Genomic DNA, 16,545 nt, shown 5'->3' on the forward strand with positions numbered 1-16,545 from the left:
GAAAAATAGTTATTTCTTTACAAAACAAATTCTTGGGACACGGGACGCGTTCAGCAAAAAATAATTCTCTATTTTATTTCTGGTGACGCGGTATCCCTCTCACTGTAGCGTTCTCTATAATCCCTGATTTGACACAAAGTGCAACTGCACTGGCGAGGTTTGAACGGCAGGTGGCAGTACGGAACCTCTTGTCGTCAACGCCCGAGGAGAAGGAGCTGTTCGAGCGTGCAGTGCCTCCCACGGGCCGCAGGTACAAAGGTGCTTTTCACAATGCCGTGAGCGAAGGAACGGAAGTGACGTCAGCGCCTGGCTAATGAACACACCTTAGTCACCTGGGGAAGGCAGGGACTCCAGAAGGCAACAGGGACGAAAACACTCACACACACCCGGCGTCCAGGCAGGGGCAGCGCAGCGCCCGGACACCATGGAGAAGGACATGGGGCTGCTGAAAACTTTTGAGTGCGGCGAGTTTGTGAACTGGGAGAAGATCGGCTCGGGCGGCTTTGGGCAGGTTTATAAAGTGCGGCACGTCCACTGGAAGACGTGCCTGGCCATCAAGTGTCCTCCCAGCGTCCATGTGGACGAGAAGTAAGTGCGCAGGCTGCTGGGGCCCTCGCCGCTCTTTGGAAAAGGCGATTTTTCTCCTGGCCACTTTGTTTTTTTTTGACAGGGCTGTCCAATTGATTCCAGGCTGGAAATAAGATGTGGTCTTTTTAAATTGGGGGGTGGGAGGGTCGGGGCACTGGAAAGCCCCTCAAGTTCACAGTTGCACGCCTGAGGCGTCTACTCTAGACGGGGTTGAATTGGGGCATACAGTTGTCTCGGGCACCAATCAAAAAAAGTGGCTCACAGTTTTTGATAAAATGTGATGCAAATTGTGAATTTTAAATAATATTCAGTAATACTGGTCTAAACTACTAGCTGCGTGGTGAAGTAACTTATCAAAGAAGTGGCCTACTGTAACCCAAAAAAACGGTCCCACACTAGCATTTTGTTTTTGGTTCGGGCATTGCCTTATAGGCCAGTCCAAGCCTGACTAGACAGTTCTGCAGCAAAAGTGTAATTCATGTATTTTTCTTTAGCTGGGTTTGAGTAGCAAAGCACTGTCTTTTTTTTTTATTTTTTGTCGTCTTGTTGCCTAGGGGCCCCTTGTCATGTGAAACGCCAGCCTGCCCTGGATTTTCAGCACAAAACACGTTTGTATTCTGGGACTTCTAGTTGCCCTTCGTCCCATTTTATGCCATTGTAAGCATGATTTGCATTGACTCGTAGGTGTACTGGGAGGCCGTCAGTAGCCCTATTTGTATGGGATTTGAGCCCTGTTCAAAATTGTTACCTACATACACCACTGTGAATGCTTCTACATGCACTTGCACATCAAAATACGTCCCCATATGACTTGCAAAGCGCTCTGTTGCTTCCCGAAGCTGGGTCTGCCCTCAATGAATCTAACACTACTACTTAACCCGTTGCTAATATGGATATGTCATTGGGTAATTAAGTGATGTTCTCTCTCACACACTTTGCTTGAAACAACACACAGAGGCACAGGGTAGGACTAGAGGATACAAATGTCAGGTACCAATGAAAAAGTGGCACAATTGCCCTTTGCAAATATGGATTTGTATTTATTTGTTTTTTATAGTGCATTAAGCCAAGGCACTTTACAGACAACCCAGAACGGTACAATAAAATGAATAAGCAAAAAATTATAAGAAAACGATCCAGCATGCTGCAAGAGGTGATATTTCAATGACTTACGAAATAAAGAAAAGACATGGAACGAAGAGAGTAAGGGAGGGTAGGGTGTTAAGTGAAGGGAAACTAAAAGAGTGAAAGTAAGAAAATGAGATGCTGGCACACCCCCCTCCCCCTTGTGCTCAAAGAGAAATTGAGGAGTGGTGGAGAGAATGAGAAGGGGGGATAGAAAGACACTACAACAGAGAGATAAGAGCAAGACCATAGAGGCATTTGAAGTCAAGGCATAGGAAATTAAGTTTAAGTTGAGTGTTAAAAGATAACCAGCCAAGATTAGCAAGAGCAGAAGAGTCTTACAAAGGAAGGAGGCAAAGAAGACTAATAGAAGAGTTAAAAACAGATCACTTTTGTGACAGACCCTTTGAGTAGTACCCAGGGGGGATATTTTTTTTTGGATTAAATGTGATGCAAATTGGCCAAGAATGTGTTCAGTAATACTGGTCAAAACTACTAGCCTCATGGGGAAGTAACTCATCAAACTGACCCGCTTTGACCAAACATCAGTTTTTGGTTCAGGCATTGCCCTATTTCCTGATAGGCAAGTCCGAGCATGCAAAGGCAGTGTGCAAAGGTATTGTAAAAATGAACCTGTTAATGGTCTGTTTTACCTAGTGCTTCTAGCCATGTTTTTCAGCAGTGTTATTAATCCACATTTCCTAGGCAAAAGCACTGATGGGACCCAGACCCTTCTGGGCTTGAACATAGTATCTACACTTAAAGCAGCGATCTCACCAGCAAGCACCTCAGTGTGCTGTCTACCCTGCAGGTGTACATGAGCTCTGTAGACATGGGGAACTAGTGATCCGCTTTCTGTTTACATTGCTGTAGGGGGGAGTTATTGCAGATAGGGTAATGCGTATTTCGTGTGTTATTGTTTCTTTGAGGCAGCCCCTGGCATGAGAGGGAAGGGGGGCAGGGTCCACATGCAGGGAGGCATCCCTAAACCATCAAGGGCAAGGTCCTGCAGCCTTTAATGTTGCTTGCCCACTGGGCGAATGCCCGGCCTGTTTAATGGTCAGTCTGCCCCCTACATTTACAGCATGTGAAGTGTTGTTGGTTCAAGAGCTAGGGTTGGCTGAAGGTGTGGAACGACCCCTGGAGCTAGCTACCTGACAGCTACGTTGTGCTTTGACGCATTCATATGCTGAGAAAGATTTTTGCTTTTTTTGGGGTTGTTACATTTATCAGACTTTGTATTTTTGTCTGTGTTAGGCAGAATCCTGTGCAGTTCCCTTAGGGAGCACTACACATGATTTAGACTAGAGGTGAGAGCAATAAATCCCCTTTGTGTCAGTATGTACCACAAAGATTTAGTTGGTAGCTGTGGCTGAGCAGTCAGACTTATCTCAAGAGGGAGATGAGCAGTATTCATGGTTTACACAATAGGCCAACTAGGCTACGGAACAAGGAAATACTGACCAAAGCTTTGTATTTAAAAAGTAGTTATATATTTATTTTGCACACTTCTAATAAAACACATGTATCACAGTCATCAAGCAAGTTAAATTAAGTCAAAGGAAAAATATACACACTCCCAAGTTAAATTGTAGACCAAGTGAACCAGAGTGAAAACTGAGCAAAATGGCATAGTGACAACTACACACAAGGGATCCTCTAACAATTCTTCACAAGGGAGGGCAAGCACAAGTTATATAGAAATAGGTTCTTACACACCTTAGCAACACTTCCCATCAGTTTGTGAACCAGTTTAAGCAAGGCAGTGCATCAGTATAAGCGATACTTAAATGAAAACTGTGCAAAATGGCATTTCACAAGTTTTAAAAATGGGAATGAAAGGGTAGTTAAAAGAAATAGGTGCCCCACACAGTTCTAGCTGAGAATCAATCTAGAGAAGGCAGATCTAACAAATGTGACCAAAGTCAGTTGGTACAGGGCAAGGGCCCAGGAGCAAAATGTTCTTGTAGCTGCAGTCAAGTTTTTGGTTAACGAAGTTGAAAAGGTGGATGCATACGTTGAAAAGACAATGTTAAGAGAGAGGGGCGGCCAACCAAACAGGTAGGTAAAGGATTTAAAACACCTTTAATGCTACCGCGAAGAAAGGGCGGCCTGGCGGAACAATGTAACTTAAAATGGAGAAGTGGCTCCTGCGGTGGCGGTTGTTCCTGGTAGTTCCTGCAGTTCGGGTGATCCAGCAGAGGAAGAGAGGCTCTCGTCATGGGGGAAAGTTCGAGTTACTGCACTATCCAGGGATGAAACCAGCCACGGTGCTGCCTGACGAATAAAAGGTACGCTCCTTTAAATCGCGGTCTGGGTGAACTGGTGCCTGGCTATCCGGCCTCCGAGTACAAGGTATGAGAGATTCAACCAAGGCAGGTCCGGGAAGGCGATTGGCAAACTGGTTGGCCCCACCAGTTCAAGGGAAGAAGGCTCTTGCAGGTGAAGATCTTCTCTCGTTGTGTGGAGAAAAGTGGTGAGACACTGAAGCAGGGCTTCACCGGTGGTTCAGTTGTTGCAGGTGTCTTTGGCTTCTCTCCTCTTCGGCTTCTTGGTTCCAGTGGCGACGTCTTGCTCTTCCAGTCCTCAGGACCCTGCTTTTATGCAAAAAGATCCCCATCCATACAACCTAGCTGTCACTCGCACAGTGGAGTGGTCATCTTGGCGGGAGGCCCTCCAGCCTATCGGGATAGAGTGCGACATGTGTTGCTGAGGCAACCCTGTCCAGGGGTCCTACTCCCCCCTCCCACCCCAGACTCAGTGGTGCCGAAAGTAGGGCTTCTCGGCAGAAGCCCGCCAAAACGACAAACAAAGGATCCCTGACCTGGGCTAGGAGTTTAGAGGAAGACACGAGAAAGAAGTTATATTAAAGTTCTGGCAATAAAAACCTACCGGAGTAAAGTTAATATTAAAATACACCGGCGGTATGGTAGAGGCTGTCAGAAAAAGTGGTAGCCTCGAACAATGGGAAAATCCCATAGGGAAATATTCGGGGTCGAATATTTACGGTAGTAACCACTACCACCAGCCAGAAAGTTTTGAGAGAGGGACTGTACGGTACCTTCTCGAAAATGAACATGGGGGGGGGGGGGGGGACTATTAACCCCTTCCAGTACCTCCATAGTAAGATGGGTTGTACTGGTTTAGTTCATAGGATTTGACTAGTAAAGTCAATGGGGACTTTACATTCCCTGGGAGACAGTAGTCAGTCCCAGGGTATGGAGTCTATGTTTGGGGGTCGCTACGACACCCCTGGGTCACTGCCCTGAGGGTGCTGTGTAACACATGTGAATAAAGATGGTTCCTATTGGGTTGAGAAAGATCCCATAGGCATTGAACATAAAAATAGCCTAGAACACACATAGCAAAAATGCCTAAGAGTGGGGAAAAAGAGTCTCACTCTTAGCAGGTAAAAAGAAACAAACCCTTCAAATCCAGCAAAGCTGCTGGGGGACTCTTGGGTAAGGGAAATTAGCCATAGAATGAGAATTCTCCGTAACAGTCAGGTGTTGTTTGTTTTTATTAATTGGTGTGTGACCAGTTTATTCAGTTCTATAATTTTTTTTGGTTGTATTTTTATGAAGTATTGTATTCATACCTATGTGTCGTTTTTTAAATGAATTTTGATTTATCCCATACTAGACGTGTTGTGTTCTAACACTGACATAATGCTTGGCCACAGCGGATAATGTACGCAAGTGCCCTAAAGAGTTCAGATGTTTGTAAATAGGAACATCGCTTCTCTGAAAATGAGTCTTTGTTTGACTTTGAAGACATATTTATTGGCTCACCAAGTGCTATCCGCTAAACGTAAGTATCTCCCCCAATCATGGTTTTATCCTTAAAAGCGTACCATGTGTTATCACAGATAATCCACGGCAGCACACTCTCCATAATATTTGGGACTTTTCATTGCTGTATACTCGGATAGCCAAAAAAGGAATACAATGGTGTGTGCTGAATTTGTAAGATACTGGAGATTTCTAATGGGAAATTAACTTGCATACTCGGATTGTCCAGTTCTATACTGGAATTGTTTAATTCTAATCTGGGGGTGTACTGGAATGGTGTAAACTAGGATATTTACAAAATGCAGAGAAAGTAAAAATGTGAACTATACTCGTAGAGTGCTCACTGGGATTTTGAACATAGCATAATGGGATGTCAAACATTTTCAAGACTGAACATGTACTGGGATGTTCCAGCTTGGATAGAAATGGAATCGGGCAAACTGTGTAGTCGAGTTGTCACGCTGTAAATAAACTGGTATTGTAAAACCGGGCATATATTTGGATTGTGTCAACAGGGAATGTCAAACTCGCGGCATACTGGGATTTTAAAAACTGTTCCTATTCTTGGAATGTTAAAATCTGTACTTTGCTGACAGTATGCCCCATTTGGTTACACTGGGAGTGTGATACCTGGAATGAACATACTTGGGTTGGACAAACTGCAACCCAAGTAGAATCCCAGTTTGTACATTACGTTTTTTCTTAGAACTGGCTCTATGACCCACCTTTACTGGTTCTAGTGTGAAAAATTATTCAAATCGTGCTGTGATTTCTGTTCACGAACTGAGGTGCAATACCCCAATTTGTGGTATAAACACTGGTTCCATGACGGGAATTGTGTGGGTTGTGGGACTGTTAGTACAGTAATAAAATGTGCTGTTTCTGCCAGTGCTTGCCTTTGCGCATATGAAGTCATTGTGTTGGTCCTTTTGCGAGTGCAAACATATCCCCATATTTAGTCAATCAGCACAAATCTGGCAAGTCCTCCAGCACTAACAAGTAAGGCCCCCCACAGACCAGTCTGCTTGAAGGCTGATTGGGCCTAGCAGTTTAGCCAAGCCAACAACTAATATCAGACACTGTCTTTGGGGCGGAGCCTGTACCACCGAGCCCGTTGCTGCCTGTGGAGGCCTTCTTTCAAGCAAACGGAAGGTAAAACCTGTTGGTAGAGGTCAATGGAGGTCGGCCAACGCTGGGATAAGGGAGCATAGTGAACACTGCCAGGTGGCTGCTAATGGGAACGGGTGTTACGTACATATTGTAAACTAGCGATTATATGCCTATGGGGTATACTGTAAACCGACCATGATGTGGCAACTGGGTGTAATGAAAAATGGCAATGTGCTAAGTAGGTCAAGTATACATTAAAATGGAGAAAATACTATTTAGTCCTTAAAATACGTCGAGGCTATATAGCGGCGTTGCCAGTTTGATTCCTTTTGGTCTAGCTTCTGTTCTGCTGCGTTCCCCTTTGCTTGTCGTAGCTTGCATGCCTTGGAATGCAAAGACAACTAAGGACTGTGTAAGCTTCTTTCGGCGACTGGGACCTGGCATATTTATACTTGTACAAAAGTACTGTATGGAGAACGAATTTCTTTTTACTGTGTATTCATCTGCATTGGTTTTGGACGCTCTCCTGTGCACGACTGTTGGATGTACGCAATGTAACTTGGAACTGCGGTAGTAAACTTGACAACCTCGTACATCACCCACGTGCGTGCTGTGCTCCCTTAAGCAAAATGTGTACATTTTGTCGCCGTTCTGAGCTCTTGGGCAATACTGGCCGATGTACCACGCATTACCCAGTGAGGCAGAACTTATTGGTTATATTACCTCCTGATTTGTGCTGTGAAATACATACCCTAAGCGTGCTTGGCCGTTACTCACGTACTCGAAGGAGGACCGTGAGCGGTAGTGAAGTTGAGCAGGAAGGGGTGGTTTCATAAAGGGATGCAATGCTTAATCCCATTGTGCATAATCGCACTTCACCGTTTATTGCCAGTGAAGAACTTTTCGTTATAGCGCAGTTAGACCTACAGCAATGACCTTAAGTCCATCCCCTGGAACAACCTCTCACAGTTCCCACGAGGCCCACTGACCAAAACTAACTCCACCCACCACTCGGGAAAGGGCATACTACACACCAGCCTACCCCACCCACCCCAGCACACTCATCACCTTCAGGATAGCCACGTAAACCCATGCTCTTCACCTCGCCACTCTAACCCTCACTGGTGAAGGAGAACATGAACACGTGCAAATAAACGTACCTTCAAACCAGTCCGTTCATACTGTACCCACGACGTGGCAGGAAAAGTTTAAGAAATATAGACCACGTTTTTTTTTCTTCTCCCAAGTTACTTTTATTGGAATAGCAGCAGTTGGGTGTCAAGTTAAATCACAATTTGCTGTTCTCCTTGTAATGCCGACAAGCCCATATCCCATTGTAAGATACTGAGATATAAATCCACTCCACCCGCACCATTAATATAATCCGAATGGGATCGCTGATATGAGCAGAACTGGGCGCTGGTCCTTATCACTGGCTCTGTAATGTAATCTAAGAACCAATGACACAGAATTATAGCCGGTAAGATAGCTCATCGGGTGGAGCGCTCGCTGCTGCGATCTGAGCGTGATTCGCAGGTTCCAATCCCGGCAAGGCCAACTCGGCCTTTCATCTTTCTGAGGTCGATAAATGAGTTCCAATTTCGGTTGGGTGATATTGTATGTAAATATGTGCTCTGTAAGGCGCTATATATAAATAACACATCATCATTAATTCTGAATTTCACGTTGCGCCTCTTCCGTATGCCCATGCTGGTTTTTAAATGCAGACTCATCTCTGGCAATGAGGTGTTGCTCCTTCTTATGTTCTTGCAGAGTAGTTATTGGCGGTTGTGTACATTGTAGACTGTAGCCTACCCTAGACTAATGTGTCAGTGTGGTGTGTGTGGTAGATGGTTTGTTCCAGTGCATGGTGCCAGGTATGGGTTTGACAAAGCACTGTGGGGAATGTTGTACTTTTAGAAAACTGTAATTTTTACTTGTACACTTTATCACCCCTTGGGATGGAACATGGAATACCAGTGGGCCAATCTGGAACAAGGGCTCCAGGGGATTAAGTGCTGGTATGCCTCGGTTCTTATCAGCTAACAGGAGCCTGTTTTAACCCCAAGCCTCTCCGTCCTAGCCCTACCTTCCCTTACTGTACTAAGACGCTCCCCGCCCAAGGGGTGTTGCTGGATCTGGAAAAGATCAGAGTCTACGCTAATGGTCGGGACTGTCGGACTAGACTTTTGGTTGTAGACCCTGAGCATCTTTTTTATTTTCAATTTTAACAATACAACAATACATTAAAAACATCAAGGTGATACAAAAATAAACTATATACAAGATTACAAATCACTGAACACAAATTCCACCCCACCCCCCAATCGCAGAATTCACATCCGAACATATTCAATTGTCATTTTCAGTATATTGAAAGAAATCTCCCCCATATCTTATTAAATAGCATTTTCTTGTCTTGTCTTTTGTATAAAAACTTTTCCACATCAGCCAGACTATGCATTTCATGAAACCAAACATCTTTGTGTAAGGTAGTAGCAGTTTTCCAATTCCTTAAAATGATTTTTTTTCCAATCATGGCACCTCCTATATAACCATTTCTTCTGGCATTGTGTTAGATCTAACAAGTTATCATCACAACCCAAGATCAGTGTTTGAAAATCAAGCTCAATCCTCTCATTCAAAACCTTCTCGAAGATCTCCCCTAATTCCGTCCAAAATTCTTGCACCTTCCTGCAGTCCCACAACATATGTTCCAATGTACCACTCTCATGAGCACAATTCCAACAACCTGGATCATCTTTCAGACCTCTCTTCCGTAACCTTTCGGGGGTCCAATAAACCTGATTAAGGATCTTAATTTGTCTCGACCTCTCAGTCAATCCCAAGGAACATAGTTTAACATTTTCACTCATTCTCGTCCAAGATTCCGCAGTAATTTCAGATCCAATTCTGCGACTCCATTCATCTCTCAACAAGTCATTTCCCTTATATTCGTTCACAATTACTTTGTACACTCGGCTTGCTAGACCACCTTCCCCATCCTTTTGCTCTCTTGTGATTATAGTCGGATTAACTCTAGCCTTCACATCAATCTCTCCAATAGCATTTTTTAATTTTGTGTATTCTGAGGCTCTGAAATTTTCAATACTATATTGTTGTTGTATTTCTCTTAGATTCAACCACTTTCCCTCCTTAAAGAGATCTTCAATCCAATTAACTCAAACCCCCCCCCCAAAAACCATTCCGGCCAAAATAAAGTTTTGACCCTGAGCTTCTATCTGGAGCTACAACCAAAAGATCCGGGGCTATAGTCCCCCAGCATGTCCTAGTGACTCCTCCTCCTTTCCCACTGGCACTAGTTTCATTGGGTTCCTATATCTTGCTCCAGGGTCCCTGCTGGTGCATCACTGCTGCATTGCTCCAGTGGTTACTTGGCTGCTCCCCTATTGAACTCTCCACCATTGCAAGTGCCCCCCTTGCTTTCTATGGCAGGCAAGCGCTGTCACAAGCAGACTACTTCCCACAGGCCACAGTGTCCTTGCTCGTGCTGGAATGGATTTTCTTTTTCCGCCTACAAATTTCAACCTGCTTCTGCTCGTGAGCTACAGGGCAATTCAGGGTTTTCATCCCTTAGCCCTGTTTGTGTCCTGGTTTTGCTCAGGCCCATAATTCAGGCATCGGATCACATAATATCTAGTATTACCCTGAGCTCCGGGCAATAAAGCTTGCATATAAAGGGATGTACCAGAATGAAGAGACTTTGCACATGCTCGGTATGCCGTTTCTGCAAGTTACCTTATTGACTGGCAAGATTTCAACTGTACGGTGATTGACCACAAGTTTGAGGTGTGCTTTCAAAGCTCCCAAATGCACTGGACACCCAACAATCCTGGTTGCGCCAATATTTGTTAACTGCAAATCCAAGTAACTGTCCAAATCCAAGTAACTGTCATTATTTTTCTCTCTCCAATTACAGCATTAATATTAAAGTTCGTTGAATAATTCATGTTCTTTCATCAACAGGAACATTTTTTCCGACAGTTTTTTAGCGAACATTTTTCACTGAAATAAACTATTGAAATTTTATTTGTGGCCCCCCAACACCCTCTCCCCTATTGTGTTTTTTTTAACATTCCTGCCCACCCCTAACCCCTATATATTTTTTTTTTGTTGTTCAGTGATCGTTTTTGTTAAAAACACCATCGAAAATATAGCCGTTGATGAAAGAATGGTTGAACTATTGGAGTGCTGTATCTTACAAAACATTTTAAGAATAAGAGCTGCCTGGTTCTAATCTGATAAGTTAAATTGTGGTGCAAGAAACTGATCCAGGGATTTTCATGTCTGGTGTGTTTGTGGTTCAGTGAGTCAATTTGTTGTTTTCAGAAGTGATTAGGCACAGTGCGCCTTTAGTAGCACTGGAACTTCACCAAACACGAATTACCTACCCACTCGTGTCACAGCAGCGCAGTAAGACCATCCTAGTTTAAGGGAGGCTTGTGCTCTCACGACCAACGTTCGAGCCCAAGTCGGGGGTTGAACCTGCTTAGGCTTGCTTTAATTGTTATGAAATGATTTCACTGGCTTCACGTGGGAGACAATGAACAGACCCTGGAGAGCTGACGAGTTTCCAGGTACTAGGGATGGCATGGGGGATAGGAGTTGCAGGAAGTACTAGAACAAGGGTAACTATGTGTGGACATTTTGTGGCACAGGGGAAGGCTTTAGAAGTGGCATTAGAGGGGCTAGGAAGCTGCAACGATCAGTGGACAAATAGGAGACCTGCAAAGGACGGCGGTGTGCTAGTGGAGGGAGCAGTTCCCAGCCGGAGGAAGCAGCGTCCGTCACCAATGGGCTCACCGCGGGAGGTGCATGCAAGGTCATTCGGGGAGGAAGTTTAGCCTGTGTGAGAGAAGGCAGGCGAAAGGCCCGGGGGTGTAGGAGGCATGGAGCAGTGGTGGGAGTAGTTCAGGTGAGGTGCAGGGCTTGCAGCAACAAAGACTGTAGATTGGGAGGTGGAGGGGGGCCAGAAGACAGATGCCATGAAGTGGGGCTTGGAGTGAGGGCATTGGAGGGAACGTGCAATCCTTCCTTAAAGCTCGGAGGCAACAGAGTGCTATACACGCCATGGAGAAAAACATTGGTAGCCAGAATTTAACAAATCGTCAGTAAACCTTATTAATAACTACCACCCTGCCTATGGATGAGGGTTTGAACAAAATATCTTCAATCTAGGTTTCAAAAGGTGGTGCTGGAAGAGCCAAGCCTTCGGGTTCTCTCCTAAACTGAAGGAAACTAGGAGCAGTCTAGATTACCACTGCGGCGGAGTTCCAGAGGACTGGAGAATAACATGAGAAGGGCCGTTTCCTAATTTTCTCCCCTTGTATGCCAGTCTATTTCCAGTCTGCTAGTGGCGATACAGTGAGATGACCCTGCCGCCTGATGCTTTCTGTTTGGCTGACTGGTAGGCTGGCAACTGGCAGTGGCTGCCTTGTAAGTGAAGCATGCGGTTAAGAACCAGGCCATAGCTCGGATGAGGAGCTAGTGTAATTTGCCTATGGGCGGAGGGTGTAAAGGAGGGTGTAAAGTGATAAGGAAAAGGCCTCTTTGAGGGGGCTATGTGCACATCTATGAGACCTTTGAGGTGGGTGTTAGCCCTGTCGATATGCTTTTCACTTGGGTCTACAAGGTGGAGGCCTCCCACTCTTTGCAATGATAATGTCTTGGCACTCTACAAAGTTCCAAAGGAGTGCTAACGGACAGATATTTTCAATTCATACTGCATGCAGTTACAGATTACTTACACCTGCACCCACCACAACTGTAACCGGTAGCTATATCTTGGTGATGACATTTTGCTAAGTGCTCTTCTGGCCTTTTTCTCAGTTTGGTGCATGCTAAGTCGCAGAGCACTCTCAGAATTGTTCATGTTTTCCACAAATATATGGACCTGCAACTCCTGACATGCAAAATGTTGTTGGTTAAAAAGTAGTCCCTGGATAAAGGAGTTCCCGATTACATGTGAGTGTTTGGCAATTCCACGTCGTGGGTGAGGACATTTGGATTTTGTCTGTGCGTTTGTCATTGCTCCTTGATTACTGATGTGCAGACGCCACATGCGTCAGTGTGCAGTGGACATGGAGAATACGTACAGAGGAAAGTAAGAAGAGCTTCAGTATTATTGCTGCATATGCTGTTGTAGTGCACGTCAAAACCTGGGAAGGGCAGAGACCCCATACTCTGTAAATTCGTAGGATCGCTGCTCTCGTGTTGGGGCAATGAAACTGGATGGGTGTAGGCGGGGAAGCTCAAGCTGTAATAACTAGAGCAGCATACCAATGCCTGAAGGTCATGGAATTTCGCATTTCCTGCTAGTTTAGGTTGTCCTGGTTTGCTTTTTGTAGCCAGCTGATTGAAGTCTGAATTTCCTGAAGTTAATGCCCTGTTGGTCAGCTGAAGTCCTCTGCCTTCTCCTAGCAAATGCCCTCCTCAGCCTGTTTTGGTTATTGGCTCCCCCTTGGGGGTTAATGGCCTGATAACTCCCATTCAAAATAGTAACCACCTGGGAGTCTGTGCTGATAGCCATGCTACAGCGTGATCCCTGATTTTACTACTAAATCATGTGTTCTGAGCTTTTCTGCTGGCTTGTTCTCGTTTTGTTGTCCCTTTTCGGATTGCACTGCTTTATGATTTTAAACCCTGTGCATTTACCTGCTTCCCAAATATGCAAAGGGCCCACGTTTCGTCTGAGCAAATTTCAGGACAGAGATGCCAGTGATTATCAGCATCTCCAAGTAATTGGCAGGCTGAGTAAATGGTCTGTAACATCTGTTGGTCTTAATTTTGGTGACTGGTCTGTGTTTCTATATTTGAGAAACCAGGAAGAGTAGGTTTGGAAGAGCTATACAAATGCTACTACGTTTTTATGTGCCTTCATGGATCACGGGATGTCTGTAAACCTCACCCGGTGAGATCCTGGATAATTTGGATACATTATTGTGCTTGTAGTGTTCACCTTTCGACCCTGCTTTCCATTAGATAGAACACATGGTTCTAATGGAAGAACACATGGTTCTAATGGAATTGGAACAAAGGGCCCTGTCGCCCGGCACAAACTAATTACTTTCTGAGAAGCCTGCTTGCTTCCTGAGTTTCATTACCACAGACATGGAATGAACACTGGGAATCCATATGGAATAATGCACCATTAAAATAACATTTGCAAACACATTTTAAAACCCTTCCAGGTACGAAAATGGGACTGGGTGTGTTTCGAAAGGGCTCGAGTCTCCGCTTTGATTTGACACCAAATTCCCACTCGCTATGATTTTTAATGAATGAAATTATAAATATTCACAGTACTACTTCATGCAGCATATGCAAACGTGTATCTAGACCTGGGGGTTCCAATAATCAATGTTTCTTTGTGTCCAGTTGGCACCATGAATTATAGAAGAAAAGGCGAAATAGTATTCAGCAGTGCAAGAGTCAAACTCCTCCTTTGCGCATGCAGAAAATATAGAAATTATGATAAATCCAGCAGAGATTGGGGGTGTACATTCTCTGGGAGTGTCTGTTGCGCAAGTCAATGGAAGGATCGGGGCAATCAAATAGTGTCATAATTATGACATGCAATATTTTAGGAACAGATGATGAGGGTTGTCTGGCATTGGAAAAGGTGCTGCAAAGGACCACCTCTTTATGATTAACCAGCGGCCGGGCCAACTGAAGAGGTGCTGATTCTGGAATATCTGCCAATAAGAAGCCTTATTCAGGAGGTGTCACTCACGGTTTTATTACACGGCACACTCCAGCCAGCGACTCCTTCTCCCGACAATGAATGTGGCGCACAATAAAGCGTTTTATTTTTAATAACCCACAGATTCTTTTTTTGAGTAGGCCTCCAACCCATCTCGCACCCAACCTCCACAAACGCCCCGTGTCATAATGGACAAGGAACGAGGCTGGTGTGTATCAATAAGATATTTATTATTTAATGAAAAAGGAAAATGATCAACATACAGCAGCCAGCAAAATTGTGGCAACACAAATGCAATAGCATATCTAGAGCGACCAAGTGAAAATGGGCTGTTGCATCACTTTTGTTTTAATGACAAAACAGGAAAATAACATCAGGTTGAAGTGATAGTGCCACGGTTTAGCACCCCCCGCACCCTGACCCCCTGCAACATTCACCCCAAACATCAATTAAACTTGATTCCTTTAAATGGAAGGCACTGGTAAGGAGTAGGAATAGATAGAGAAAATCGGATTTGGGGTAAAGCCCACCACCCCCAGATGAGAAGCCTGCAAAGAAATTAAAAACCTGTTTTTGGCGCAAAATGGCAGAATGGGATTTTGATTCTTACTCGCAACTTCTAGGGACCAGAATGAAAGGAAATTTTACACTTGGGAGGTATGGAAAGTTTAGAGACTACTAAGCACACCAGGGCAACAATAGAAATTAAGTGGGAAAAATCGGTTTTGGCAGAAAGCAAATGGAAAGGGAAAATTACAGTGGCAAATGGAAATTAGTTTATACTAGGTTTACAATGACAGGCAGCTCAGCAAAGGGGTTTAGCTTAAAATAGGAAAATTGGTTTTCAATGACAAGGACTGAGGCACATAACGGGTAGACTTCTAGGCAAAAGGGTATTGCTCACGGATTGATGGGACAGATGCAAATGGGAATTTGTTGGGTAATGCACACAATACACGAACACATTCGGTTTTCAGTTACAAGGAGACTCATTCTTATGAGGCAACAATCTAATAACTATAATAATTAAATACAACACCAGGGACAAGATGCTTGGTTTCGAATGGCAACGATCTTGCACCGTGAGTTCCAAAAAGGGAAATTAATAGATTACTTAAAAAAATTAATACTAAGGATGTACACCAACAGAGGTTTTTAAAAGGGATGCTAACATACACAGGCTAACGATAGATTCTTCTATGGGAAGGTGACTGAATTACACTGACAATTTGGGGGTTTTAATGGTGGGGAAATATTGGATGCAATGCTACATAAATGAAGGGTTTATGCAATTTAGGGTTGGGGTATATGCCACTTACAAAGCAAGCCTTGGTTTAGGATTCAGGACAGCCAGCTGGATCTCAGGGCACTCTGGACAGCTAGGGCAAGGGGTCTGGTCACTGCACTCTCAAAGATGGTAAGGTTACGCTGCCTTCTCCCTGTCCTTCTCCTGTCTCAGCGCATTTTGGTGTCTCTGACCTAGTACAGCCCCCCTTATATAGCACAAATTACATCACTAATTTACAATCTAGGGGGGAGTACCCTGTAATTATCCCTGCCACCAGGATTAGAAAGTTTCTCTCTGTCTCTTCGCCCCCCCCAGTCATGATTGGTTCAAGGGAAGAGAGCACCATCTGTCTTTTTGCATTTATTACAATTCTTTGTTCTCATGACCGTTATGTCTTATAACATCATACCTACACTAGCCCCGGCCATATGAAATAGATATGCAGTTTGTTTCTCATAGGGAATTGAGTAAGCCGATCATCAACTCCGTATCGGGTAGCATGACATTTTGGCACATTTTTGTCATTTTCATAAAATGTATAACAGTTATGACTCTGCAAATGATCCAGCATGCTCCTAATTTCATCTTCCATCTTTTCATCAACTGTCCTATTTGTCAACTGTTCAAATCAGCCAGAAACTAGTCTTAACTAGCCATTTTAGTCCTCAAAGTCCTAGGGAAATGAACTGTCTGGAAATTACATGAAAAAATAGCATAAAACAAAATTGAGTCTTATACATTTTATGCATTTTCACAGCAATCATAATATCAGTCTTTTAATTTAACTTGGGAGTGCCTTGATCCACCTGGGGTAGGGCCGCTTTATTCCCCCTCCCCCACTACCATATCTCTCCTTGGGCTCCACCCCCCCACCCCTACTACCATGTCTCTCCTTGGACTCCACCTGTAACCAGAGTTTT

The 16,545-nt window shown here is 44.3% G+C and overlaps 1 protein-coding gene across 1 annotated transcript in view; it reads left to right on the forward strand.

Annotated features, from left to right (window-relative positions):
* Positions 1-288: 288 nt before the first annotated feature.
* Positions 289-16,545, forward strand: part of RIPK4 (receptor interacting serine/threonine kinase 4) — a 116,433-nt gene continuing 100,176 nt past the window's right edge. The window contains exon 1 of the mRNA XM_069636036.1: positions 289-588. Within this exon, the coding sequence (XP_069492137.1) occupies positions 425-588 (164 nt within the window). The 5' untranslated portion in view covers positions 289-424. The remainder of the gene's footprint in view (positions 589-16,545) is intronic.

This window comes from Ambystoma mexicanum, chromosome 7p (assembly GCF_040938575.1).
Source record: "Ambystoma mexicanum isolate Mex_15411 chromosome 7p, UKY_AmexF1_1, whole genome shotgun sequence".
Taxonomy (NCBI): Eukaryota; Metazoa; Chordata; class Amphibia; order Caudata; family Ambystomatidae; genus Ambystoma; species Ambystoma mexicanum.